At 36.3% G+C, this 24,982-nt stretch overlaps 2 protein-coding genes across 6 annotated transcripts; both read left to right on the top strand.

Moving 5' to 3' along the window:
* The first annotated feature begins 2,753 nt into the window (after positions 1 to 2,753).
* LOC306864711 (nucleoporin p58/p45-like) lies at positions 2,754 to 14,636 on the top strand. Of its 4 annotated transcripts, none has more exons than XR_013783807.1 (14): positions 2,811 to 3,163; positions 3,554 to 3,711; positions 3,838 to 3,870; positions 4,583 to 4,849; positions 4,931 to 5,093; positions 5,173 to 5,238; positions 5,315 to 5,489; positions 5,763 to 5,842; positions 5,958 to 6,076; positions 6,194 to 6,276; positions 7,868 to 8,069; positions 12,688 to 12,771; positions 13,425 to 13,653; positions 13,883 to 14,629. XR_013783807.1 is itself a non-coding variant. In XM_079408887.1 (14 exons), exons 1-14 carry the CDS (start codon positions 3,078 to 3,080, stop codon positions 14,050 to 14,052), a joined length of 1,782 nt encoding a protein of 593 aa, XP_079265013.1. In that variant the 5' UTR covers positions 2,811 to 3,077; the 3' UTR covers positions 14,053 to 14,636. The 4 variants fall into 4 exon arrangements, 3 of the variants coding, with proteins under 3 accessions (XP_079265014.1, XP_079265013.1, XP_079265015.1); XM_079408887.1 differs by having other exon boundaries at positions 13,558 to 13,653; positions 13,883 to 14,636; XM_079408888.1 differs by lacking the exon at positions 13,425 to 13,653 and having other exon boundaries at positions 2,754 to 3,163; positions 13,883 to 14,636.
* Positions 14,637 to 15,035: 399 nt separating this feature from the next.
* On the top strand, positions 15,036 to 24,563 carry LOC306864714 (palmitoyltransferase ZDHHC20-B). Of its 2 annotated transcripts, XM_079408906.1 has the most exons (14): positions 15,125 to 15,274; positions 15,882 to 15,908; positions 16,608 to 16,702; positions 17,813 to 17,933; positions 18,511 to 18,580; positions 18,722 to 18,754; positions 18,854 to 18,974; positions 19,801 to 19,836; positions 20,026 to 20,158; positions 21,052 to 21,178; positions 21,692 to 21,784; positions 21,875 to 21,990; positions 22,058 to 22,105; positions 22,358 to 24,563. In XM_079408906.1, the coding sequence occupies exons 1-13, from the start codon at positions 15,157 to 15,159 to the stop codon at positions 22,099 to 22,101; spliced, it is 1,134 nt and encodes a 377-aa protein (XP_079265032.1). In that variant the 5' UTR covers positions 15,125 to 15,156; the 3' UTR covers positions 22,102 to 22,105; positions 22,358 to 24,563. The 2 variants fall into 2 exon arrangements, with proteins under 2 accessions (XP_079265031.1, XP_079265032.1); XM_079408905.1 differs by lacking the exon at positions 19,801 to 19,836 and having other exon boundaries at positions 15,036 to 15,274.
* Positions 24,564 to 24,982: the final 419 nt, after the last annotated feature.

Genomic DNA, 24,982 nt, shown 5'->3' with positions numbered 1-24,982 from the left:
ACCAGTGATTATAGGCAAAGTCAAAATGGCTGTCACCAATTTAGATAAGGCTGAACTTCTAGTAGAAACATTTAAGAAAGTTCATAGCGCAGATAATCTTTCAGAAGAAGCAAAACAGTGTAGGAGTAACACATTAATGAATTATCCTAATTTGGTAAAGAAAGATGAGATGTCAGATAGTTTATTAGATTTGCCTATAAACATGTTTGAGTTAAAAAGAGCAATCAAAACTGCTCGGCAGACCACTCCAGGAAGAGATGGAGTGTGTTATAAAATGCTGGCAAATATGACAGATAATACACTGGAAAAAGTACTAAAATTATTTAACCTAGTATGGGAAACTGGTCAACTCCCTTCAGTATGGAAACAAGCAATAATAGTACCTATTCTTAAACCTGGAAAAAACCCATCAGATCCTTCTAGTTATAGGCCTATTGCACTTACTTCTCAATTATGTAAAACAATGGAAAGAATAATTACAGAAAGAATAACATATTTTTTAGAGAGAAAAAATCTGTTGTCTCCTTATCAGAGTGGATTCCGTAAGGGCAGGAATACAATGGACTCTGTATTATGTCTAGAATCAGACATTAGGAAAGCACAGACAAACAAAGAAGTAGTAGTAGCTATCTTCTTTGATGTGGAAAAGGCATATGATATGCTCTGGAAAGAAGGATTATTAATCAAGTTAAAGTCTTTAGGAATTAGTGGTAGAGCATATAACTGGGTTCAGAACTTTTTATTTGACAGAAAAATACAAGTTAAAGTAGGTGAAGAATACTCTAGAATGCATACAGTGGAGAATGGAACACCACAAGGTAGTGTGTGCAGTCCATTAATATTCAACATAATGATTAATGGCATCTTTTCACAAGTTGAACAGAATATTGGAAAATCTTTATATGCAGATGATGGGGCTTTGTGGACTAGAGGTCGCAATATATCATATGTTCATAAAAAAATGCAAAAGGCAATAGAGGAAGTTGAAAAGTGGGCTAATAAATGGGGGTTTAAATTATCTGTATCAAAAACGCAGGTCATTTGTTTCTCAAGGCGACTTAAAAGCATACCCCTCTCTTTGAAATTATATGGGAATCCTCTTGAGCAAGTTAAAGTTATAAGATTTCTAGGAGTTTGGTTTGATGAAAAACTTACATGGAAAATTCATCTGGATAAAATTAAGGACAAGTGTAAAAATATTATTAATATTCTTAGGTGTTTATCAGGACGGGAGTGGGGAGCTAGTAGGACATCCCTACAGAGTATATACTGGGCACTCATGAGATCTGTCCTTGATTATGGATGCATTGCCTATATGTCAGCAGCAGAAACAAACCTCAAACAATTAGATATACTGCAAGCACAAGCCCTAAGAATCTGCAGTGGATCATTTAAAACATCGCCGGTATCATCTATGCAGGTGGAGATGGGAGAAATGCCTTTAGGTATAAGACGAATGAAGTTAATGTTGGCATATTGGGTTAATATCCAGGGACAAAGTGTTTTACATCCTGTCAAAAGTGTATTGACAGACTGTTGGGAACATAATGTAACAAATTTTATGAGTTTTGGGTGGATAGGTGACGCAAAGGCGAGGTATATAGGACTAAATCAAGTACAGTACAGCAACACAGTCTCAATATCCTCCATCCCTCCCTGGTTATTCCCCTTACCAACCGTTGACCTCAGTATACAACAGGAAATAAAGGATCAATCCAAACAACTTCCAGTGTGGTATATAGTGTGGAAGTATATTGAGAGACATTTCCATGATTCAGTGTTTTTATTTACGGATGGATCAAAAGACCCGAAGACAGGATATGCCGGTGCAGCTGTGTATATTCCAATGAATGATTCTTACATTAAGAAAAGAGTTTCTGATCATTTATCAGTTTATGCTACAGAACTATTGGCAATTTTAATGGCCCTGCAGTGGACAGAAGAAAAGCAAATGAATAACATAGTTATTGCATCTGATAGCTACTCAGCACTGGAAAGCATAAAATCTGGTAGCTCATCTTTTAGGATGGATATAATTAATGATATATTCCATAAATTGTATAACTTAAAGCTTATGGGTATATCAATTCAATTTATTTGGGTTCCTGCTCATGTTGGTGTGGTAGGAAATGAGAAGGTGGATGTTATGGCTAAACAAACTTTAAAATTAAAGCAGATAGATTTACAAGTTCCATTAAGTAAAGCAGAAGCTAAAGTGTTCATTAGGAGATATGCACAATCTATATGGCAGGAACACTGGGATGGTATTGAAACAGGAAGACACTTATATAATATTCAACAACAAGTTGGTACTGGGAGGAGAGAGAGCAGGAACAGAAATGAAGAGAATATAATAACCCGTTTGAGAATAGGTCACACAGGATTGAATAGTACACTGTTTAAAATCGGCAAACATCCAACTGGGGAATGTAATCACTGTAGTCAGCAAGAGACAGTTGAACATGTAATACTTCACTGCAGGAAATACAACAAAGAAAGACATAATTTTATTCAGTCACTAATTAAAGCTGAGCATAAAGATTTTTCAATAATAGGTATACTAAAGGAAAAGGCTATATATGACATTATTACTAAGTTTATTAAAGAAACGGAATTAAGTAAAAGAATTTAGACAGTTATTTAATTTTTGTTTTATTTTATTTATTTAATTTCTTTTTTTTTTTTTTTTTTTTTTGTTCCCCATCTATCATATTATGTTAATCCTATAAACATGTATCCTGTCCACACTCCAGTCCAGTCGGTGGCGGTAATGCACCTACAAGTTGGTTTGCCAACCGCCAATAAACACCAAAGAAGAAGAAGAAGAAGAAGAGGGGATTGTGCGCGGAAACACGCAGAAGCAACGTTTTGAAGACCCACAATCGTTTTAAAAAATAACAAACTATCCTGTGGTTGCTTCGTTTGGAGTCTTTTATCCATATTTTCTTCATACGCATCAGAATATCATGGTGGCTGCTTTTATAATGCATCTTATGTCGTAAGAAGAGGCTTTAGGGCCTCCACGAGGTCGGTCCTGCTTGGTTCGGATTGTCAGGTTTCGGAAATTTAGGTCCAGAATGTCCAGCTTTAACTTTGGCACGAGTACCCTCGGGTCCACCGGCACTGGCACCGGCGGGGGTTTCTCATTTGGAGCTGCAACCAGGTATGAGGACACATCATGTCAGCTTTCAACAATGTGCTAAGTTTTTAACGAGTTGTGCAGAACTGTGGTGTAAAACAAACGTCTAAAATGACAGCTTAAAACTTTAACTTTAATTGGATAGGCAATAACAATTTGCTGTTTAAAATTCAAGCTCATTTTAGTTTCACATACATTTTCGATGGCCTACCAAAAAAAAAAAAAAAGTATGACTAAATGATTGTCTAAATAAATGTATGTTGTTTTCTTTAAATAAATATTTTTATGAAGCTGCAAAAAATGAACTGTTTTTGTGTAAGTGAACTATTGGTTTAAAATGCAGATATCTTTAACATCATTAGGGGTAATGTTAGTAATACAGATGTGACTTTAAATGTCTGATATTTCTCCCAGCACACCTGCTGCAGGTACAGGTGGATTCGCATTTGGAGGGTTTGGTGCACCAACTTCCACACCGGCTGCCACCAGTACCACCTCCACACTGGGATTTGGGTCCAGTTTATTTGCACAGAAACCAGCAACTGGATTCAGCTTTAACACACCTGCCTCAGGTTCTCTACTGCTTTTATGACATAAACACTAATTTATTCATTTTTGTTATAGTTTGGTGACTTGATAATAAATAACATTGACATGGTTAATTCATATTGTTAATTTACTGTCTATTTAACACTTAGGGGCTGCTGCATCCACTACTGGCCTTACTTTAGGTAAGCAATTCTTCAAGAAAACAAGCTAGAAGCAATTGAATAAGTTTTATCACTTTTATTTTAGTCCAGTAGGCCTCAAACGTTTTCCCTCTGTTCTCCACAAAAGTAATTTTATAAAGCATAATTTACACCTTTACATTTTTTACGCATTATTTCTACCTGATCAAATTTTAGATCTTGACATAACTACACTGTAAAAAAAACAAATTTCCAAATGTTTAAATAAAATTAAGATTATCGGAGATAGAACAGTTTCATTTTTTTTACTTAAATATTTCATTTAATTCAGGGTGTTACTTGCCATTTGTTAAATTTACTAGTAACTTGTAAGTGAAAACATTTATATATAAATTGTTTTTCAGTGCAAGTAAATGCACATTCATTATTAAAAATGCAAATGTAGATTTAAAGGTGTAGTTCACCCAAAAATAAAAATGATTTACTCACCCTCAAGTTGTTCCAAATCTGTATGAGTTTCTCTCTTCTGTTGACCATAAAAGAAGATATTTTAAAGAATGTAGGAAACAAAATAGTTGTTGGTCCCAAATCACTTCTATAGTATGGGGAAGAGATCAAAAATGGGAACTGTTTTTCAACTGCTTGGTTGCCTATAGTCTTCAAAATATCTTCATCCTTAAGCCTCTTGAATGTTTGTTTTGAGTCTATGAGGCATGCTGTACTGATTTCCAAGTTTTTTTTTGCGTGTTTGTAGGGAGTCTTACCACCTCGACCACTGCTTCTACTGGATTCAGCCTGGGCTTCGGAAAGCCAGCAGCCTCTGCTACACCTTTCTCACTGACAACCACCACTGCAGCTACAGGCACAGGCCTGACTCTGGGATCCGTCCTGAGCTCCACAGCCCCTCAGACCAGCTCCACCGGCTTCTCCCTCAACTTAGGAGGAGCTGCCACCACTTCCTCTGCTCCTGCCTCGGGTTTTTCCTTTGGTTCCAGTCTCTTTTCCAACCCCTCCTTGACAGGTTAGCCTTTTTTCCTGTGTAATCAAGTTACATTCAGTTTAAACTGGTGTTTTGCGCTCATGCTCATTTAATGTTTTTCAGGTTTGGGACAGTCCAGTTTAGGTGGACCTCTGAGTCTGGGTGGTTTAGTCTCTACCTCTATTGCGACCACCTCTGCCCCTGTGCCCAGTCTCGGCCTGGGAGGAGTAGACTTCAGTACTTCCTCTGAAAAGAATACTGACAAGTTATCCAGCACCAGACCGGAGTAAGAACCATCCTACAATCACCATATGACTCAATGTAGTTTATTACAGTGGCTCTTACCTAGCTCTTTATCTCTACAGGGACAGTAAAGCCCTCAAAGATGAAAACCTGCCAGGTCCAATCTGTCAAGATGTGGACAACTTTCAGTAAGTGCAACACCTTTTTTTTTTTTTTTTTAGTTGCATATAGTGGATTTAGTGCTTAATATGTGTTTTTCCACAGGAAGTTTGTCAAGGAACAGAAGCAAGTCCAAGAAGAGATCAGCAGGATGTCTTCTAAAGCCATTCTCAAAGTGCAAGAGGACATCAAGACGCTCAGACAGCTCCTGTCCATCTGTGCCAGTGGGCTGCAGAGAAATTCACTCTCCATAGACAAACTGAAGTTGGAAACTTCTCAGGTTAGACAAAAATGTCCTTTAGACCAGTGGTTTTCAAACTTGTTTCTGTGGACCCACAGCTCTGCACATTTTGCAATGTCCTGATTCAGATCATCAGCTCATTAGGATAGAGCTCCATGAACTCAAATGAATGTGTCAGATAAGGGAGACATGCAAAATGTGCAGAGCAGTGGGTCCTGAGGAACAGGATTGAAAACCACTGCTTTAGACCAATCCCAAACAGTTCAGCTGAGCATCGTTCAATCTTGTAATCCGTTTTTTTTCTTCATGCAGGAATTGAAGAATGCTGATATCGCACTTCGCACCCAGAAGACCCCTCCTGGACTCCAACATGAGAACACAGCGCCTTCCGAGTGAGTGAATCTGTGCGGTTCTATTTTGAGTCTATATTTAAGTCCAACGATAAACTGTAAAAGTTGCTTACTATTAATTGTTGTCTGCCAATGTGCTGTGCATGTATCTCTCCAGTTATTTCCGGGCTCTGGTGGAGCAATTCGAGGTGCAGTTACAGCAGTACCGTCAGCAGATTGAAGAACTGGAGAATCATCTGACCACCCAGAGCAGCGGCTCCCACATCACCCCTCAAGGTTTTAATCTAATCTATGCTCAATGTCAACTAAATAAAGCACAGCCTTGATTCATATGATAGAACAATAGCTTGGGTATCCACTTGACTGTATGATGTCATCTATCTATCCATGTAGATTTGTCCCTGGCCATGCAGAAACTCTACCAGACGTTTGTTGCACTTGCTGCACAGTTGCAGGGAGTTCATGAGAATGTTAAGGTAAGTTCTGAAAATGTCTTAAATGGACCATATTTAATATTTTTATATGAAATGTATTATAAACATTATATGTACGTTAATATTACAAAAATATTTTGTCAATTTTATTATGCACGTGTATGTTTTTATTTTTATATGTATATGCTTATTAGTGCTGTCAAAATTAGCGTGTTAACGCAGGCAAATAATTTTTTCATTTTAACACGTTAAAATTATTTAACAGCATTAACGCAGAGGCGGAGCCTAGGGTTGGCCACCCCACTCATAGCTGCTACTTCTGTCTCTTTTTTTCTCGAAAAAAAGTGCATTTATTCAGTTGCAGAAAATTTTTACGAACACATCAAAGGGTATGCGATGTCGTGGTCAGTTAAGGCATGAAGTTACCAAAAAGGCGATTAAAGCTGCCGTAAAACTGTGCATGCATGTAATATATTACATGAGTCACATTTAAGAACATGTCTCTGAAATGATTTTCCAAACTGTCCTCCCTCATTTTACACTCTCGATTCAACTCATCAGCTCATTAAGACCTGAAGTGGGTCAGAAAAGGTAAAGAGAGTTGAGAGAAAATATGATGTCACGTTCTGCATTGACAGCTCTTAAAGAAATAGCAGCCAATATAACCTTATAACCCAGTTGCTGTGATGTCTGTTCATCAAGAAAAAAAAAAAGAGTAAGTCAATAACTTTGATGGTGTTAAGGATTCATCTGCATTTAGTTGAGAATTTAGTGTTTGATAACTTTATTACATTTCTGTATATTTCTGCTGAGGGGCACATGTAAATATGACACTTATTATAATGAGTTTATGTGAAGATTGTTTTAAGTTCACTTAAATTAGAAGTTATTTTTAAAGTCTAATGTTAAAATTGAAAGCTCTTAATAATGTAATGTTGAATAGCTATAGTCAATGGTTAAATATTAGGGGAATTATTTTTTATATATAGGAATCAGTATTATTTGGTATCAGTGATACTGGCCTTCAGTCATAAAAAGATGTCATTAAACAAATATTACAAATGTACTGTCTTTGTTTATATATTAATTTGAAGATTGAATGTGAAATTATTGCAATATAATAGTATATGAAAACTTTAATGTTAGGTGGGATTAATCGCGATTAATTTCAGAGAAAAAGTGATTTTTATTTTATCAATTGACAGCACTAATATGATATACTGTATATATTTAATGTAAAGTAAAAAATAAAAGTAAATCATTCTAATATGCTGATTTGGTTCTCAAGAAGCAGTTCTTATTTTGAAAATGGTTTTATGTTTTAGTGGACACTTTTTTTTTTTTTTTTTTTTCATTTATGACTTCATTTATAAGTTATGTGAAAGTTTTGTTAGTAAAAAGTATTTGTCTCTTTTGATCGTCTTAATTAGTCCTTGCTAAATTCAAGTATTAATTTCTTTAAAAAAAAAAAAACTTTCTGCCCCCAACGTTTATTGGTAGTGGATACATATTCTTTGTAATAACATGCACTAATAAAGCAAGCCCAGTAATTTCATAATACATTAAAATTTCATTATAGAATTAAAGCAGAATCATTATATTTGACAAGTCTTTTCTGTCTCATTCTTTGTAGACTCTCAAACATCAGTATCTGGGCTACAGACGAGCCTTCCTCGATGACTCCACTGACATATTTGAGTCGAAACGTGTTGCTGGCAAGAAATGGCAGAGCTCTCCGCACGTCACCACAGGCCCCGCCCCCTTCGGCAGTGTTCCCAACGCAGCAGCTGTTGCAATGGCTGCCACTCTCACTCAGCAGCAGCAGCCAGCTCCAGGTCTGACCGCCTTCAAGTTCTAGACCTCTAGACTGATATTGAATAATGAGGGGAGGGACGAATATAAAGAATGAGGGAGGGGGGAATGACAGAGAAGGGCAGATAGATCAAACAAAATCAAGAATAAACCCTAAAGTCAGTCAGTGCCAGTCTGTTTTTTTTTTTTTTTTAACTTGTCTCTTTTGGAGATATGGAGCAACAGGGTTCTTTTAACATGCATTGTGATTCTATGTGTGCCCACTAGTGTGCTGTGAGATTTAGATGCTGACTGTCTTGCCCAACTTCTGTTTTCTTTTATCTATTTTCCCCGCTCAAGAAAAAACACAAGATGTAAAGCAAGAGCGTTAAATGCTATTTTAATGTTAAATAAGTTAAATGGGAACATTCCAAACCCAATCCAGGTTTAGAAAGGGGTTTGTTATTTTGAGGTGGTCTGTTTGTGATTTAGTGGGAGGGGTTTTCTAATTTGAGTGGCGCAGAAGGTCGTAGGATTTGATTAACAGCATTAATGTAGCCGTCACTACACAAAGTAGCCAAACACAGTAGACTCGCTACACACAGAATGAAATGCGTTCACACTTATTTCTGTTTTATGTTCACATAGTCAACTAAACCAAATTCCTTCACAGTAGATGTGAAAATTGATAATTTGAAGTGCCAACAAACGCTTTCAGTACGACTGCTTTTGCTGAAGCTTTCTGAGCAATATGTTTGTTTTCTATGGGAATAGACAGAAAAAAACAGAGTAGAGTAATTTAGTAAAGAATAAACGTGCTATGCAGGAAAGAGATTGCCGTACCACAGGATAGAAGCACATTTGGTTCTTGCCATGTTTTTCTCAGTTGGTTGCACCATACTGCTAACATGCATTTTGATAGCTGCATACTAAAATTCAATTGCTGGTGTTAAATAATTTCCATAATCACTTTTTTTACAAGTATAAAGCTTTTCGCATGAGTGTCCACATTTCATCTAAGATCAGTTGTAATATTTTGATCTATCAGAACAGCATGCATATCAGTTGTTTATGTTGTCTCTTGGTAGTAGGGTTGTAACGGTATGAGATTTTCACGGTATGATAATCATCTCAGAAAATATCACACTTTCACGGTATATATTAAACAACAATTCTTATCAGTAACAATGACTCTTAAAAGAATAAGAACAAGTTATTTGAGTGAACAAATCCTTTATTGCAACAAACTTGAAATAATTTTAATGAAAGTAAGCCTCCCTTCTAAGGAAAAAAACAACAATTACAAAATAAAGCCATAAGCCTCATGTATATCTATATCACACTTTAACATTCTAATTAATGTTTTAAAATGTTATCAAATGAAAATTTAACAACACTTATTTTTGGCAAAGTGCTGCACAACAGAGGTATTCTAAGTTAAAACATGGACAAACATGATATTCCTTAAAAATAATGTTTAAATTATTATAAAGAATATTATTGTTGTCATAAATTTTAAGTGCATTGTACAATGCTAATTTATTTCTGTCAGGACTTCGTTAAATTTAACTTTTATTTTGACGGGTTGTAGCAGACCTTTGAGTTTAGTGTATTTGACAATGTTTTTTCTCAAATAAAACTGGTTTTGTCTCAGAGCAGCTCTGCTGATGTTCATGTAGACGCTGAAAACACCATTAGTGTCATGCATGCATACTTCAGTATGTAGTAGATAAAACGGCGCCACTCATATCTACTTTTGATTTATCCATCCATCAGATTGCGCATTTTAAGTGACAACCTCGTTAACGTTATACTGTAAATCCCACGTTCATGACTGTACCGGCATTCCCTCTGCATCATGGAAATTATACAGCCTTATAGCGTGTTATAAATGCGACATACCTTTATCTGCACGGAGGGATGATGGCCGTGAATGAGCAAACATGTTGGATGTATTGCCTACTTTTGCAGCCACTTTCCGGCCACATTTTTTGCAAATTGGATTCGTCCTCAAGGACAACCCCATGTTTGTGGTTTCTTTTTTATTTAATTTTTTTATCCAAAGTGTTCCCATACTGCAAATTTAAACTTTTTTCAGCGGGGGATGGAGATTGGATACAATCTCTGTCTCTGCCATTTCAGCAGAGTGAAGCAGCCAAAATAAATTGCATATGCGCGAGTGAGATTATTATATATTTTTTTTCATTCATTTTTTTTTAAACCGTAGATATGCTAATGTTTACGGTATGATAACAGTGTACGTTCAAACCGCGATAGACAGTCATACCGGTATATCGTTACAACCCTACTTGGTAGCTTTGCCAAGTATTTTGATATTTTCAGCATTTTATCTTGCATCAAAACCATGTTTGTTTGGTTTAGTTATGGAAAGACAGTTTTATTCCAAAAATATATACTTTTTGTGGTCGTGATGATTTAAATTAACCAGATTTCCATGGGGTTTGCATGTGTAGAATGGAGTGTGTAAGCTACTGATTCTGAGGTGCATTAAGGTCATTTACTGTATTTCATTGGACAGCTCGGTGAATATGATACAATTTCTGTGTTTTTTTTTGTTCTCGATTTAAAGATTTCTTTGCTTTGGTGACACCCTCCGTCCGTCTGTATTGTAACCATGGTTGCATTTATGGTTTCCATGGATATTTCCTGGCAATAATAGCAGATTGGAGGTGTGAGAGATGGTGTTAGATGTTCCACTTCCAATGGCACAACATCAATTTACACTTGTCTTATTCTGGGTTCTCAGTCTACAGAGAAGAATCAAATTACAGACGTTTTTGATTCGTGATTCTACTGGAAATAAGTTGACAAAAGGGCTTTATCAGTGTGATCCATATAACATAATCATTTCGATGGAAACTTGACTGTTCTTCGTTCACATTCCGTTGTTTTCCCGATTAATAGTCTTTATTATCAGTATCCGTATAATATTTTTTGGAAATGGACTGTACCTTTGTGCCTAAGAAAGTCTAGGCTGTTGTCGGTGCTTTTGCATATTAAATTAACTGTAAATATGTAGTGCGCTAAACCAACAGCATGGCTTAATTAGTTGCACAGTGTATGTATGTGTGTATATACACACAAGTTGTGAGATACAATTGCTGGCACAACCACAACACACTGCAGTAAAGTCTGTTACTGATGAAAATCCTACACAGAAATGAGTTATTCATTTTCTTACTTTATTTAAGGGCTACAGTGTTCAAGCCTTCAGTTTGAGTGAACATGCTGCTTTATGGGACTGTTGAGTGTCCGCGGTGAAGGATTGTGCCAAATTTCAGTATTCAGAAGTGCCGTTTTTGTGATTCTTGGCCTTTTGGTGGCCCAGAGCTGCTATTTCATGCTTGGATCCATCTTTCTCTACCATGGCTGTCATAACCCAAAGGTTTGAGTGATAGTGGAGGTGGCAATACCTTTTCAGACACCTTTTCAAAAAGCTTTTCTCGCAAAAGACGAAAGCAGCACACCTTCTGCTTTGTGGGAAAGCTATGAATCAGACAGTCAGTGAACTTCCACTATTGCCAATCGCAGATCTTACAAGCTTTCTTGTGCTTTTATTTGCCGGTGTGCTATACAAACGAATGATCTTAATGCATGTCATGTTTTTAAAAAAAACGCTTTTAGGAAGTTTTGGCTTTTGTGTGTTGGTACTTTATCAAAGCTCTTACACAGGATGTCTGTTTATAGACATGTCTGATTCTTGGTATACGTTTCCATTCCTTGGAACACATATGGGGCTTATTATTTTGGTTGTTTACAAATAGTAACATAGTGAATTCTATAATCTAACTTATAAATCGTTTGTTTTTTTTAATTATACTTTTTTTTTTTTTTTTTTTTTAGATTATGCTTGTTGATGCGTTTGAAATGGTGTGCCTTTTGAATTAGATACAACATTAGTCTTAACCATTGTTTGAAATGCATTTTTGGCACAGGTTGGCTTTAATCGTTTTAAACCGTGTTAATGCCATAGCTACTACTAGGAATCGTTTGTCCTCAATTGTTTGTCATGTTTAATGTAATTTGAATTGACAATAAATCAGTTTTTTAAAGAAAAGCCCTTGTCTTTGTTTCTTTTTGACTGATAAATCGTTGATTTTTCTTTTCTCAATGAATTGGATTAAAAGACTGCATTTGAGATGCTGATTTATCACATCTCTAAATTAATAATCTAATCAAATTTAAACCAGCTAAAAGGAAACGAGACAGGAGCATAATGTAGTAATACCTTAAGTAACAGCAGGTCTGCAGATGTCGTTTAAGAAATAAGTAACTTTTGTAATATTAAGTGATTTAGAAAATCCATCAGAATAAGATAGTATGGATTCAAGGTAAGTAACGAAGCAGAATAGTACAATAAATAGGGGAAAAATTTGCAGCCAGTAGGGCCTTTTTTTTTTTCAGTTTTCTATTATATTGCATTTGTTCCAACATCATAATGAGCAATATTTTAGAGAATGCTGATATGGCTTATGTAGCTCTTGTGCCACTTACTTTCAATAAGGACAAAAGATGGTTTCAAAGCATGTGTTTCTCTCACATGACTGTTTGATCAAAATTGAGTGTATGCATATTGATAATATGGATCAATATATGAGAGTGTGTGAGAGTAAGTTCCTCTGCTCTCTTTCTTTGTCCCAGGACCACAGGCGCCCTTGGGGGCAAGTTTTGGCACTCCCTTTTCCTCGGGTATTGGCACTAGCATGGGCTCATCCAGCCTCGGAGGTACTTGCTGTGATAAACCTCTCCTCTCCCTTTCTGTCTCTGCATTCTTAAGGCTTTCAGTCTCAATCTTAAAAAGACAGTTCACCCAAAAATTCAAAATCTATTTTTTTTTGTAAAAAATTACAAATTTCTGAGGGAAAAAGTGTTAGATGAATGGTTACAATTACTTTTTTTAATTCCGTGGTGGAAATAATTGTCGATGGCAAACTCAAGAGCCTCTTCGAACAGAAGTCACTTCGAGTCAGTGACTTAAGAAAAAGATCAGTCTTAATTCATCGATCTTTAGAAACAGCTCCTTTTTAGTGAAGCAGTTCGCAATTTGTATTAATTGATTAATTCACAAATGACAAGAGAGGAAAATTGTCTATAATATTGGTCTTTTCCTCACATAAATACTATCGTTTGGCTTCAGAAGATGCTTAAAATAACGTGGAAGTCATTTGAACTACTGGAATGGTGCCTTTGGTGCTCTATAAAATAGTTGTATTACAAAAATACAGAAAAATAAATAATACAAAATATGGGATGATGGCAAATTCCTGTAGATCTAAGATTTGGCACTCTTGTTTTAAAAATGCAGAAATGTTTTTGTTTAGGTTGTATATAGAACTTGTATTTTTCACATTTCCCTAACCATATTTTTCCTTCATCAGTTTTTTCTAGTTAATCTCAAATATAACTCATCATTCATTCCTGTCCCCCATCTCCCTGCCCTGTGACTGAGAGTTTATCTCTGGAAAATATGTAGTCGCAACACCTAAATGCCCCCCATCTGTGTCTCGGCAGCATTTGGTAGCGGCCCTGGGTTTGGGGGCGTGGCAACTGGCGGTTTGTCGTTTGGGTTTTCCTCTAGCAAGCCATCTGGAGGGAGCCTGAGCGCAGGTGTGTTCGTAAGCTCCCTCCTCCATATTACCTGCTTTCATCAACTCTAACCATTGCTAACAGCTCCCCCTTTAATTATAATCATCCTTTCCTCCTGAATGCATCAACATCATGCTGCATATCAGAAAGCATGTAATATTTGCATGGTTTATTTAAGTGACGTGCTTAAATGCTTGTTGAGAGAACTTGAAATATTTACTTCTCAAATTTTAAAATCTTTGTTTCTCAGGGTTTGGAACATCTAACACCTCTGGCTTCAACTTCAGTAACCCCGGCATCAATGCATCAGCTGGATTGACTTTTGGCGTTTCCAACACACAAACTCCTGGATTTGGGACAGGAGGGCCACTGCTACAGCTCAAAAAGCCACCAGCGGGAAATAAGAGGGGCAAGAGATAAAACAGCAAGTCTATATAGGGGTAAAAGGAAATGTCACGAAGTAAAGATGATGTGTGTCTCAGATCTTTATTTTTATATATATATATGTGTGTATGTGTACATATATATTTTCTCTGTTGGATGCCATTGAAGGATTTTTGAGATTCTGTTCGGTTCTCCCTTTTACCCTTGTGACTATGCTGTGTTTGTTGTCCGAATTGCGTAAGATCTAATGGAGCATATTTTGTGATGCACAGAATACCCGTGAGGGGACTTCAATGTAGATGCTCTCGATATTGAAGATATTCATAAACTAAGTTTGCCTGTGTCTTAGTGGCTTTATTTTAAACCACGTTCTGTGATTTGTAAATGTGTCATCCCATCCCATTACGATGACCTATGTTTATTGGTTTTCTGGTTACTTGTACCAAATAGATGTCAACCTGTATAAGAATGTTCAATTTGTATACCCATTTTTGTTTCTGTCTCCCTTTTGTTACCAAATAGTGAAACGAATTTCTATACTTAAGCAGACTTTGTGCAAACAAGTATTTTTTGACTTGAAAGAAGTGTTTGTTATTAAAAGAAGCAATGATGATGTCTTGAGTCAATTTTTTTTATTTTACTGAGATGTTTTATGTCTTAGGAGTATGACAGATGCAGTTCATATTTATTATATAGCATATTTATAAATAATTTGTAATAGTATTTAAAACACCGAAAAAGAACAGCTTGACCTTCTGTCAGACTGGTTTGTTTTGAAGTTTATTCCTAGTGACCCCATCTGTGATAGACTGGCACGAAATTAAAAATCCTACTGAAAATAAAGTCATATTTATGTAGCCTTTCTGACGTTCAGGCGAGTGACCTAATCAATATTAGCTCGAGAGCCGTTGATTCGCCAGTAGACTGGCGCCCGCTTAGCAACGTCTGTTTTTCAGCCAATCAGGTAAGCCTACTGGGTAAACGTCTTGCAACGTCATGAATATTCATAACCCAGTCCTCAGTAGAACAGCGAATGGGAGGCGGGGCAAAGACGGAGCCGAACCGGCGGGGTTGGTTTGGCACGGATGGACGGATCACATACCTCTCTTCCCGTCTTTTTGTAATCAAGGAAGGAGAAAGATGGCGCCTACACATGTTCTAAGATGCTGCCAGAGGGGTCTGGCGTGGATACCGGTGATATTTATTGCCTTAGTGGTGTGCTGGTCGTATTATGCATACGTGGTGGAGCTGTGTCTGTGTAAGTGCGCTTTATTATTCATACCTGAGGGGCGCGCGCTTACCGGAAGTCACTGAACTGAAACATCAATGAATGGTTTGTTTACATGAGCTGTCTAATTAGTGTACTGATTGTAAAGGGGAAGCAAAACAACAAGAATTATGATTTTGGAGCATATGTTGTGGTTACACCGTATTCAAGATCAGGAAGTGTTTATAAGCTGGGTGGTGACAACTGTATTCGTTTATTTTGCAGTTAATCATTTTAATGTAAATTAATATTCATATTTAGTCATGCAGCATTGTATTATTATAAAATAATATTTACAGTGTTACAGTAGGAAACCTGTGAAAGGTTTACTGACGCATCCAGGTTCTTCCTCTTTAAAAAATCAGAAGTCAGATTTGTTGAGAATTTCTTAAAGAAATAATTGCACAAATCATATTTTCAGTATGGAAAAGATGCCTGTTATAAGTTTATAAGGAAACATGTTAACAAAGTCAAGCCTCAAGTCTTCTGTCACGTGTCCAAGTAAAGTGTATTTCATATTTCAGCAGTGTTCATGGAAGCAGAAGTGGGGCATATCTGCTAAACTTTATTTTCTCTTTCTATTTTATATTCTCTGCAGTTACTATTCCCAGCACTTTTGAAAAAGGTGAGTAAACATTCACTTGGAAAAAAACAAGTAAGGGATAATGTACATAATGTTGCATCACCTTGAAGGTGTTTATATACTGTATATATTTGTGTATATAATCCAGTTTCGTCCTCATTAATTTACCAAAAAATTAACATTTATGCATTTTGCCAGACACTTTTATCGAAAGCAGTTTACATTGCATTCTAGGTACACATTAAATAAATTAATTCATTTAAATTTAAAACATTTTAAGTAAATAAATGCACAAAAAATATTGATTTGAGTTGAAATTATTTTTATATAATAAAAATAGCACGTTGGAATGATACGAGGCATAAATTGGGACAACAGTTTTGACCAATGACCAACTGGCCAATCAGAATCAAGTATTTAAAACACCCTTGTAAAAATCTTCTTAAATTCACAAGCCAAATAACTATTCAATATATTATACCAAGGGAAATCATTCATTTCAAGATTTAAAGATATTTGTATATATGTTTAGAAAGGTACAGAATCACTTTGGCACAGTTGTCAGGCTATTATGGGTTTATTTGGTCCATGCTTGTGCTGACTTCGGCCTTCCAGCACAGTCAGACTGCTTCAGCAATCACAAACGGGACTGATTTATACTCGGACTGTTTCTGGCAGGCTTTTCTCTGCGGGCTCATGCAGTCTTGTTGTTAATGACTGTACTCTCTCTGTTCCGTGCAGTTGTCTACCTGGCTGTGTTTCATGTGTCGTTCATCATGTTTGTGTGGTCGTATTGGAAAACCATCTTTACAAGACCAAGCACCCCTTCCAAAGAGGTACAGCGGTATAAAACAAACAGTTTTTTTTGTTTTGTACATGCAGCCCATGGTAACATGCCACACAGGTGATATGCATATTAACATGTTAATCCAGGCATTATGAATAAATGCACACAATATTTATTTGTTTCCATGGAGTGAGTGTTTTTATACTGTTTTAGTATGGTTTCTGTTTTGATTTTTTCAAAACTGATGTGAGACCAGTGAGGTGCTAATTCGGTAAGAGAAGGTGTCAATAAAAAGGTCCTTACACCATACCAATCAAGCAATTATAACTGTTTATTGTTGATACACGCAGCTGATATCAATAATAATGATAATGATCATAGGTAAATGCATAAAAGAATAGTGATAATCAAAAATAAACACATTAAAGAAGGATAATCATAAGCCAGTGCATAATATATGAATGATCATGAGTAAATGGATAAAAGATAATATTCGAGAATGAATAATACACTAACTTGAGCATACACTAAACCTAAAACCCCAAGCAAAATATTATAACCAATATACAACCTCAGACCTGTGCCATCATCTTCACTCTTCAAAAGACTAGGGAGCCCGTTTCAGTCACAGTGGAAGACCAACACCTGTCCGAGAAATGTGGGGCGATGCGCGCTTATCCCACGGCTGAGCTTCCACTGTTTCTGAAAGAAACCCCATGTTTTATACTTCAAAATTAGGTGCGGGTTAAGAACAACCCTCCAAGTGAGAGAGAAAGCAAGTTGGCCAGACTCGATCCCTCTCCCAGTTGGGTGCCCTGTGTTTCAATTACAAAAAGAGGAACCATTACTCAGCAAAATTTCTGAGGTTTCGCAATAAGTGTGTATTGTGCCAGAATTCTGCACCTGGATGATCAAACGACCACAGTTTCCAACCTTATCTTGAAGGTCAATATAACCTTTCTCTCCCAGGAGATTGTGATGTTGTTTTGCACCAGTTGCAACCATGCCCCTAGCTTTTCAGTCTCTGAATGTTCATCCGTTGAGCGTAACACAAAAAAAACAACCCATCTCTTACATATACGTATCATTTTATGCACTAAAATGGAACATGCTGCTGATTTGTCACACAGTGAGCTGATTGTTTTGCATTGTGTGTCAGTTCTGTCTACCCAAATCTGAGAAAGAGCAGTATGAGAAGGAACAGCGTCCAGAAACTCAGCAGGAGATCCTGAAGAGAGTGGCCACCAGTCTGCCCCTCTACACCCGCACCGGGACAGGAGGTTAGAGTCTCTCAAACACATGTAATAAGAAATTACCCGCAAGACTGTACCTCAAGGGCCTGAGCACCAGATACAAGCAGACACAAGTTTAGCCGTCTTATGGAGTGAGATGTGTTTTAAACTTGTGATTCAATTATATATAGACTATTGGCACAAACTGCTTGTTTAGGTTTAGCTGGTAACCAGCTTCATAGGCAGCCAAGATGACCACCCTAATTCTGAAGTTCTGTGTAAAAAATCTTTATTTAAACATTGAGGGCATTCATTTGTTAGAAAAAGTTTTACAAAATATCAAATTGAATGATCTTGTGGTCTTTATTTTTAACTTGTAAAAACATATTTGAGTAAACATATCTATTAGTATTAGTATTATTATTATTACTAATTTGTTGTTTTATTACCTGTTTATTATTGGTTTTATTTTTATCCATTTATTCTTATTTTATTATTACACATACACTTTTATTTATTTTTATTATTTATTTATTATTACCTTCATTATTGTCCATTTTAACCTGGATTGTGCCATAAAAATAGGCATAGAAACTGGAATAATTGTTTCCCCCTCATCTTCTAGCTATCCGGTATTGTGATCGCTGCCAGGTCATCAAGCCAGACAGATGTCATCATTGTTCTGCATGTGACATGTAAGTTACTGTAGCGTCTCCTCAATAGTTCTTTTGACATTTTGCTTTCACGCTTAATTTGTGTCATTTTAGCTATTACCATGTTTTTTGGTCTTTTTTTGAATGGGTTTTAAACTCAGTGCTTGTTCTTGTTACTGACAGGTGTGTACTAAAGATGGATCATCACTGTCCATGGTGAGTGAGCTGCAGGTTGTTGGCACCAAAATTAAATTTGTTGAAAATAAATGTGAAGAACACCCTGCTAACATCTCTCTTTCTCTCAATCTTCTACAGGGTGAATAATTGTGTGGGTTTCTCCAACTACAAGTTCTTCATCCTGTTCCTGACTTACTCGCTTGTTTACTGCTTATTCATCGCAGCCTCTGTCCTCCAATACTTCATAAAGTTCTGGACAGTGAGTAGATCCCTTACATTTCATCATGTTCATTTGTGAAAATTGTTGTAAACATTTTCATTGCCATATTGTCATATGAAGGTAGGTCATTATGAGGATAGAAATGTGATTTTTTAGCAGTTTCCTGTCTGCATTTCCTCCATGTGCTAGTCATGCATCAGTTTATGTCTTGTCCACTCTGCCACCCTCATACATGCCGTCTTTCCATTTCATCTGTTTGTTTACACTACCATTCAAAAGTCAGTAAGATGTTTTAAATAAAACCAAGAATACTTTTTTTTTCAGCAATGATGCGATAAATTAAGCAAAAGTGACAGTAGAAGCATTTATGATACAAAAGATTTATATTTCAAATAAAAGCTGTTCTTTTTAGCTTATACTCATTAAAGAAAATCCTGGAAAAAAAATTATAATGTTTTCCACAAAAATATTAAGTAGCACAAATGTTTTCAACATTGATTAAAAATGAGAAATGTTTCTTGAGATGAGTGAGTTGAGTTGAGTGACACTGAAGACTGGAGTAATGATGCTGAAAATTCAGCTTCACAGGAATAAATAAAATTTTAAAATATATTCAAATAAAACTAATATTTAACAATATTAAGTTTTTTGATCAAATAAATGCAGCCTTGAGCAAAAAAAGACGTCTGTCAAAGCATTTAAAAAATCTTACTGAAGTCAAACTTTTGAACAGTAGTGTACATGTTTCGACAAGCTCTTGTTTACTGTTGTAATCCTCTCTTGCCCGTGTCTCTCTGCACCCGAAGCTTTTGCTCTCCCACTGTGCTCTTCCTGTGTCTAACCGTCTGTCTCTGTTTGCACTAAGCTTTGCCGGAGGAAATCGGCAGAGAATTGTCCAAAGGTAATCCCTCACAGTGTTTAGTAAGCGTGCCAGTGTTAGCGCAGTGAGTTACATTGACTGTTTTTTGTCGCCTTAACCCTGTGACCCTAGCGTTCCTGTCAAGTTGCGTCAGAGTGACCTGTTGCCCATGTCTTGTTGGTTGTTGATCTTTGTCTCACAGCTCTCCTTTCTCTCTCCCCCCTCTCTCAGAGTGACCTGCCAGAGTCTCACGCCAAATTCCATGTCTTGTTTCTCTTTTTTGTGGCGGCCATGTTCTGCATCAGCATTCTTTCACTCTTCACTTACCACTTGTGGCTTGTGGGAAAAAACAGGTCCACCATAGGTAACACACCTGACCATATTCACTTCTCTGTATCTTTGTCTACATGTGCTGTATAGATAGATTCATGTTTCTAACAAAGCTGTAATGCCTCTAGACAACTTGCTGACTATTGTTTCCATAGCAACAACAGTAGACTTGCTGTGCACAGGTTAAATCTTGTTCAGATTTATTTTGGTAAACTGGTCATTCAGATTTCCTTGTGTTGCCCAGATCAGTCCAGCAGTCTTTGAAGCAGTTCCCTGCTTGTTTTTCCATCAGGCCCTGTAATTTTATTTTGAAAAAGCATAAATCCACTCAGTCATCTTTGTCACAAGAGCTCAATGATTTCATGTTGTGGTTTGCCATGCATCTACACTACCATTCAAAAGTTTGGGGTCAGTAAGATTTTTTTCAAATTATTTTGAAAAGTCTCCTATGCTCACCAAGAGTGCATTTAAAATACAGTAAAACTGTAATATTGTGAAATATTATTCCTAATTAAAATACCTATTTACTGTTTGAATATATTTTCAAATGTCATTTATTTATATAATGGCAAAGCTGAATTTTCAGCATCATTACTACAGTCTTCAGTGTCACACAAATCTTCATAAATCCTTCTAATATACTGATTTTGGTGCTCAAGAAATGTTTTTATTAATGTTGAAAACAGTTGTGCTGATGAATATTTTTGTGGAAACCGTGACACATTTTTAAGATTCTTTGATCACTAGAAGGATCAAATAAACACCTTTTATTCGATATTGAAATTTGTAATAATTTGTAACTTTATTAGTCACTTTTGGTCAATTTATTACCGCCTTTCTGAATAAAAATAGTTAAAGCAAACAACAACGACAACAAAAAAACTACTATGCATTTTAACTCACTTCTGTGTTGTTCGTTATGTTCAGAAGCGTTCAGAGCCCCGGTCTTCAGAAATGGTCCTGATAAAAATGGATTTTCCCTGGGCTTCAGCAAGAACATTGCTCAGGTGTTTGGGGACCAGAAGATGTACTGGCTACTTCCTGTCTTTACCAGGTGAGTCTAAATATTAACTTGTCTTCATTAGCGCAGCTTACTAGGCCACATTTTGCTTCATACTTGGTTAATGCTTTTGAAAACCCGAAGTATTACAATTTGGTGTTTTGTTTATACTACAGTGCAATCAAATAGTGACACACAAACAAAAAAAGTATTTTTTTTTAAAGAAATGAATACATTTATTTAGCAAGGATATATAATGTTGCAAAGGTTGAATCTTGGAAAAAAAGTATAGCTTTTTCCACAAATATGTTAAGCATGTGACATTGAAGACTGGAATAATGGCTGCTGAACATCCAGCCTTGCCACTACTGGAATAAATTACTTTAGAAAATATAGTCAAATAGAAAACAATTATTTAAAATTGTAATAATAATTCACAATATTACTGTTTTTTACTGTATTTTTTTAGCCTAATAAATGCAGCCAGATTTGCCTCTAAAAATCTAGTTTAAAATTAGGTAAAGTATCTTTTAAAAGATACATTTAAGTTTTTTTTTCCTGTTATAGTCAAGGAGACGGCTTTTCTTTTCCTACACGGTTGGTTACTGTTGATCCAGAGCAGCCCACTGAATGCCTCCAGCCTGGCGGGTTGGATAAAGGGTGAGGAGCCCTTTCTTCTTTCACTCTTGGGTGGGCACTAACCAAAACCAGATGAATAGTGGTAACTCTCAATGTGGTTCTTTCCCTCAGTGCTGTAGAAGGGTCTGCTGAGCAAAGCAGCCCTCTCAGTGAGTCCCAAAACCGTCTGTTAGGCAACGATTACCACATTGAAGATCATCACAAAGAGACAGATATCCTAAAGTCTGGTAGGTTACATTATTTTGCACCATTCTAGCAAGGAAGTTCAAAGAATAACATCGTCTTGCCTTTCAGATGAAAGTGAGGCCATCACTATCTCCATTGAGAGTGAGTCATAGCCAGGTAAGGTGATTTCACACTAAACACTGTTTGTATATGTAATATATGCAATGTATACACTACAGTTTGAAAGTTTTAAGATCAGTAAGATGATTTCTGAAGGATCATGTGACAGTGAAGACTTAAGTAATGAAGGAATAAATAAAACAGAAAAGAGTTTACACAAGAAATGCACTCTTGATACAAAAAAAAAAAAAACAATATTACTGACCACAAACTTTTGAGCTGTAGCTACAATGTAATTTCGTTCAATAGGACTAAAGCTGGTGAGGGGTGAATCCTCAGTGGTCTCGTGCCTTTGACTCCCAGTATTGGGGACTGTTGAGGAGAATCACAGCCATCAAAGCTGATGCCTTAAACAGCTCTTTTTCTCTGAAAGCTCCTGAACACTTTCCTTTGCCCATCGCTTCTGGAGCGTCCCAAATCTGTCCTCACATCTGTAAAAATGCTCCCAGTCCAACTATAGTAGCTGCACTCTTTTAACAAAAAGATTTGCACGCATGTCTTTTACATCCATTGTTTTTGCACCGTGAACTGTTTTGTTGCTCAGGCCTTCACGAGACATGCAGATTTCATGTGCATGTGAATTGATACAGGCGCTAGAAATGTCAAAACTGTTCTCCAAGTGTTTACCAGGAAATGCACCACATCTGGTACCTACTGCTGTTTACTGGAGGGAAAGATGGGAAGTGTTTTATTTTCTGGATCCATACCAAGTCAACGGTGTGACTGAACTCATCTGGAATCCCACGTGCCACAGAGTGTTGATGGCTCCAGAGTTAATAGACACCTCAGAGCGCAAAGTGCTCATTCGCACTTTTATGTTATGGAATATTAACTTTTTTTTTTTAAACTTCATCAACATTCTTTTAATATATACATATACATATATACACACACACACAAATACATGTTCACAAAGTGCAACGGAGTGTGTCCAGGCAGAGGAAAAATGCCTGCAAATGACTGAAGATCTTTTTTTGTGTATTCCTAAGTGGCTCAATTTATGGTGATTTTTATTTTTATTTTGTCGTCTTGAGATAATTCTGGTATGAAATGTTGTGCACATTTTACGTATGCCAAATAAAGGGCTTAATACCAGAGCTCTGAACTCTAAAGGAGTGTTTACAAAATGTCAGTAATACCTCTCTTCTCTTGTAGTGTAGCCAGTGTCATCTTGGAAACCAAATTGAAATATTTGTAGGTTTCTCCTGCAGTATCAGAACTGGCCAGCAGGCGGCATTTACACTGCATGTTCTTGTTCAAGGGTCTTTGGTATTGTACCACCAGACTTTATTAGTCTCAATCCTCGATTAAATTATGTTTTTACCCTTTTTTTTTCCTTTTATATTTTATACATTAGCATTGTGAATAGCTCTATAGATTCAGAGTACTTATTTTTAAGCCATTTTTGCAAAGCGGTGACATGTTCTTTTTGTGTATTTATATTTGTCGCAAGTTATTATTTGTATACTTTGGCCCAGTGTGGAATAATAATTGTGTCCGTCAGCTGTGACTGTGGTGTGAGTTTATATGGAACTGATGTGTGGAAATCCAGATGTGTTTATGTACTACAAAGTGAACTGCGGTGATTGCTTCGTTTGTGTTCTGACTTTTCTAAAGAAATGCCTTGACGAATCAAGACATACTGAGTGTCGCTGTGCTGGAGTGTTTGTTGTAAATGAGGGTGAAACAAGTAAATTAGCCAGAAAAAACAGACAAAATATCTCCATACAGAAAAACAAAGCAGTCTTTCATGAATTTAGATGGATTGATGAGTTTTATTTATACACCTGCAGCATTTTATGGCAAACTTCACTGTCTCAGATCTGACTTTGAATGGCTTGTAAGTAATAACAGATGGGTTTTATTGTTCTTTGAAACATGTTTGACTGTTTATGTGCTGAGAAATTCTCAGTTTATCCCTTTTACCATCAGTGACCGTGTTTTGACTTTCAGCACATTTCTGAAGATTGCTGGTGTTTACAAAGATTGCAGGAAGTAATTTTGTACGTGAAATGTTGTAGCTGTTTTTGTGGTGTTACGGAATGCGTATATTGGTAAAGAATGTTTTAATGTTTTTTGTTTTTTTTTGTCTTTTGGGCAGCCTTCTTATATGAATTATGAATTACACAGCCTTTATAATATTGTTCTTAGTTTCTTTATTTTTTTTTTGGCATTCATTACATTTTATACTTTATTAATAAGGAAAAAGTAAACATGAAGCCATAATGAAATTATTATAGAACATTTGGTGTTGGTGTCCTTGTATCATTTTCTTTATTTCTGTTAAAATCAAATAAAAAACTGAAGCCTTGTGCTTCAATGCATGTCAAGAGCAGTTACTTATTTGATATACTGATGTCTGGAGGTTAGTTTTTTTTTAAATTACATCTTTTAAAATGCATATGTTACAGATAATGTAAAAACGAATAAAAAATAAAAAACTGCAACAATTCTACTTTCTCTCTCTCTCTCTCTCTCTCTCTCTCACACTGTGTGTGTGTGTGTGTGTGTGCGCGTGCACTTCAAGGGCTGTTCTTTACCCTGAACTCTTTCAAGCTCATTAGCACTGAGGCCATTCAGCTCTTGCAAATCACAAGTTCAGAATGTTAAACACACTTTTAACATCATAAGCTGTCAAAATGTGTATATGTATTGTCAGTCTTGTGAACTTTGGTTTTGAGTTGTAACCTAAACTAAACCATGTTAGTGTTCATGCCTGTTTAACACACGTGTTTTGAAGTCTCAGTTTTTCTTTGTTGCATATAACGTGACTTTCTAGCTAACATTCTATCTATTAATCCCTTCCCTTAACCGATTTAACCGTAGTTTCATTAGAAATAAAAGAAGAAACAAATATGGAAGCCAAAAATTCCA

Source organism: Barbus barbus (assembly GCF_936440315.1).
Source record: "Barbus barbus genome assembly, chromosome: 46".
NCBI lineage: Eukaryota > Metazoa > Chordata > Actinopteri > Cypriniformes > Cyprinidae > Barbus > Barbus barbus.
Note: the sequence above shows the minus strand (reverse complement) of the source record. Positions and strands in the feature narration are given on the sequence as shown.

Excerpts from the sequence above, each read along its gene's own strand:
- LOC306864711 (XM_079408887.1), top strand. The coding sequence starts at position 3,078 with ATGTCCAGCTTTAACTTTGGCACGAGTACCCTCGGGTCCACCGGCACT. Across the intron at positions 5,239-5,314 it reads CAAGATGTGGACAACTTTCA|GAAGTTTGTCAAGGAACAGA; the intron begins GTAAGTGCAACA and ends GTTTTTCCACAG. Across the intron at positions 12,772-13,557 it reads GGGCTCATCCAGCCTCGGAG|CATTTGGTAGCGGCCCTGGG; the intron begins GTACTTGCTGTG and ends GTGTCTCGGCAG.
- LOC306864714 (XM_079408906.1), top strand. The coding sequence starts at position 15,157 with ATGGCGCCTACACATGTTCTAAGATGCTGCCAGAGGGGTCTGGCGTGG. Across the intron at positions 17,934-18,510 it reads CACCCGCACCGGGACAGGAG|CTATCCGGTATTGTGATCGC; the intron begins GTTAGAGTCTCT and ends CTCATCTTCTAG. Across the intron at positions 20,159-21,051 it reads AAAAAACAGGTCCACCATAG|AAGCGTTCAGAGCCCCGGTC; the intron begins GTAACACACCTG and ends CGTTATGTTCAG.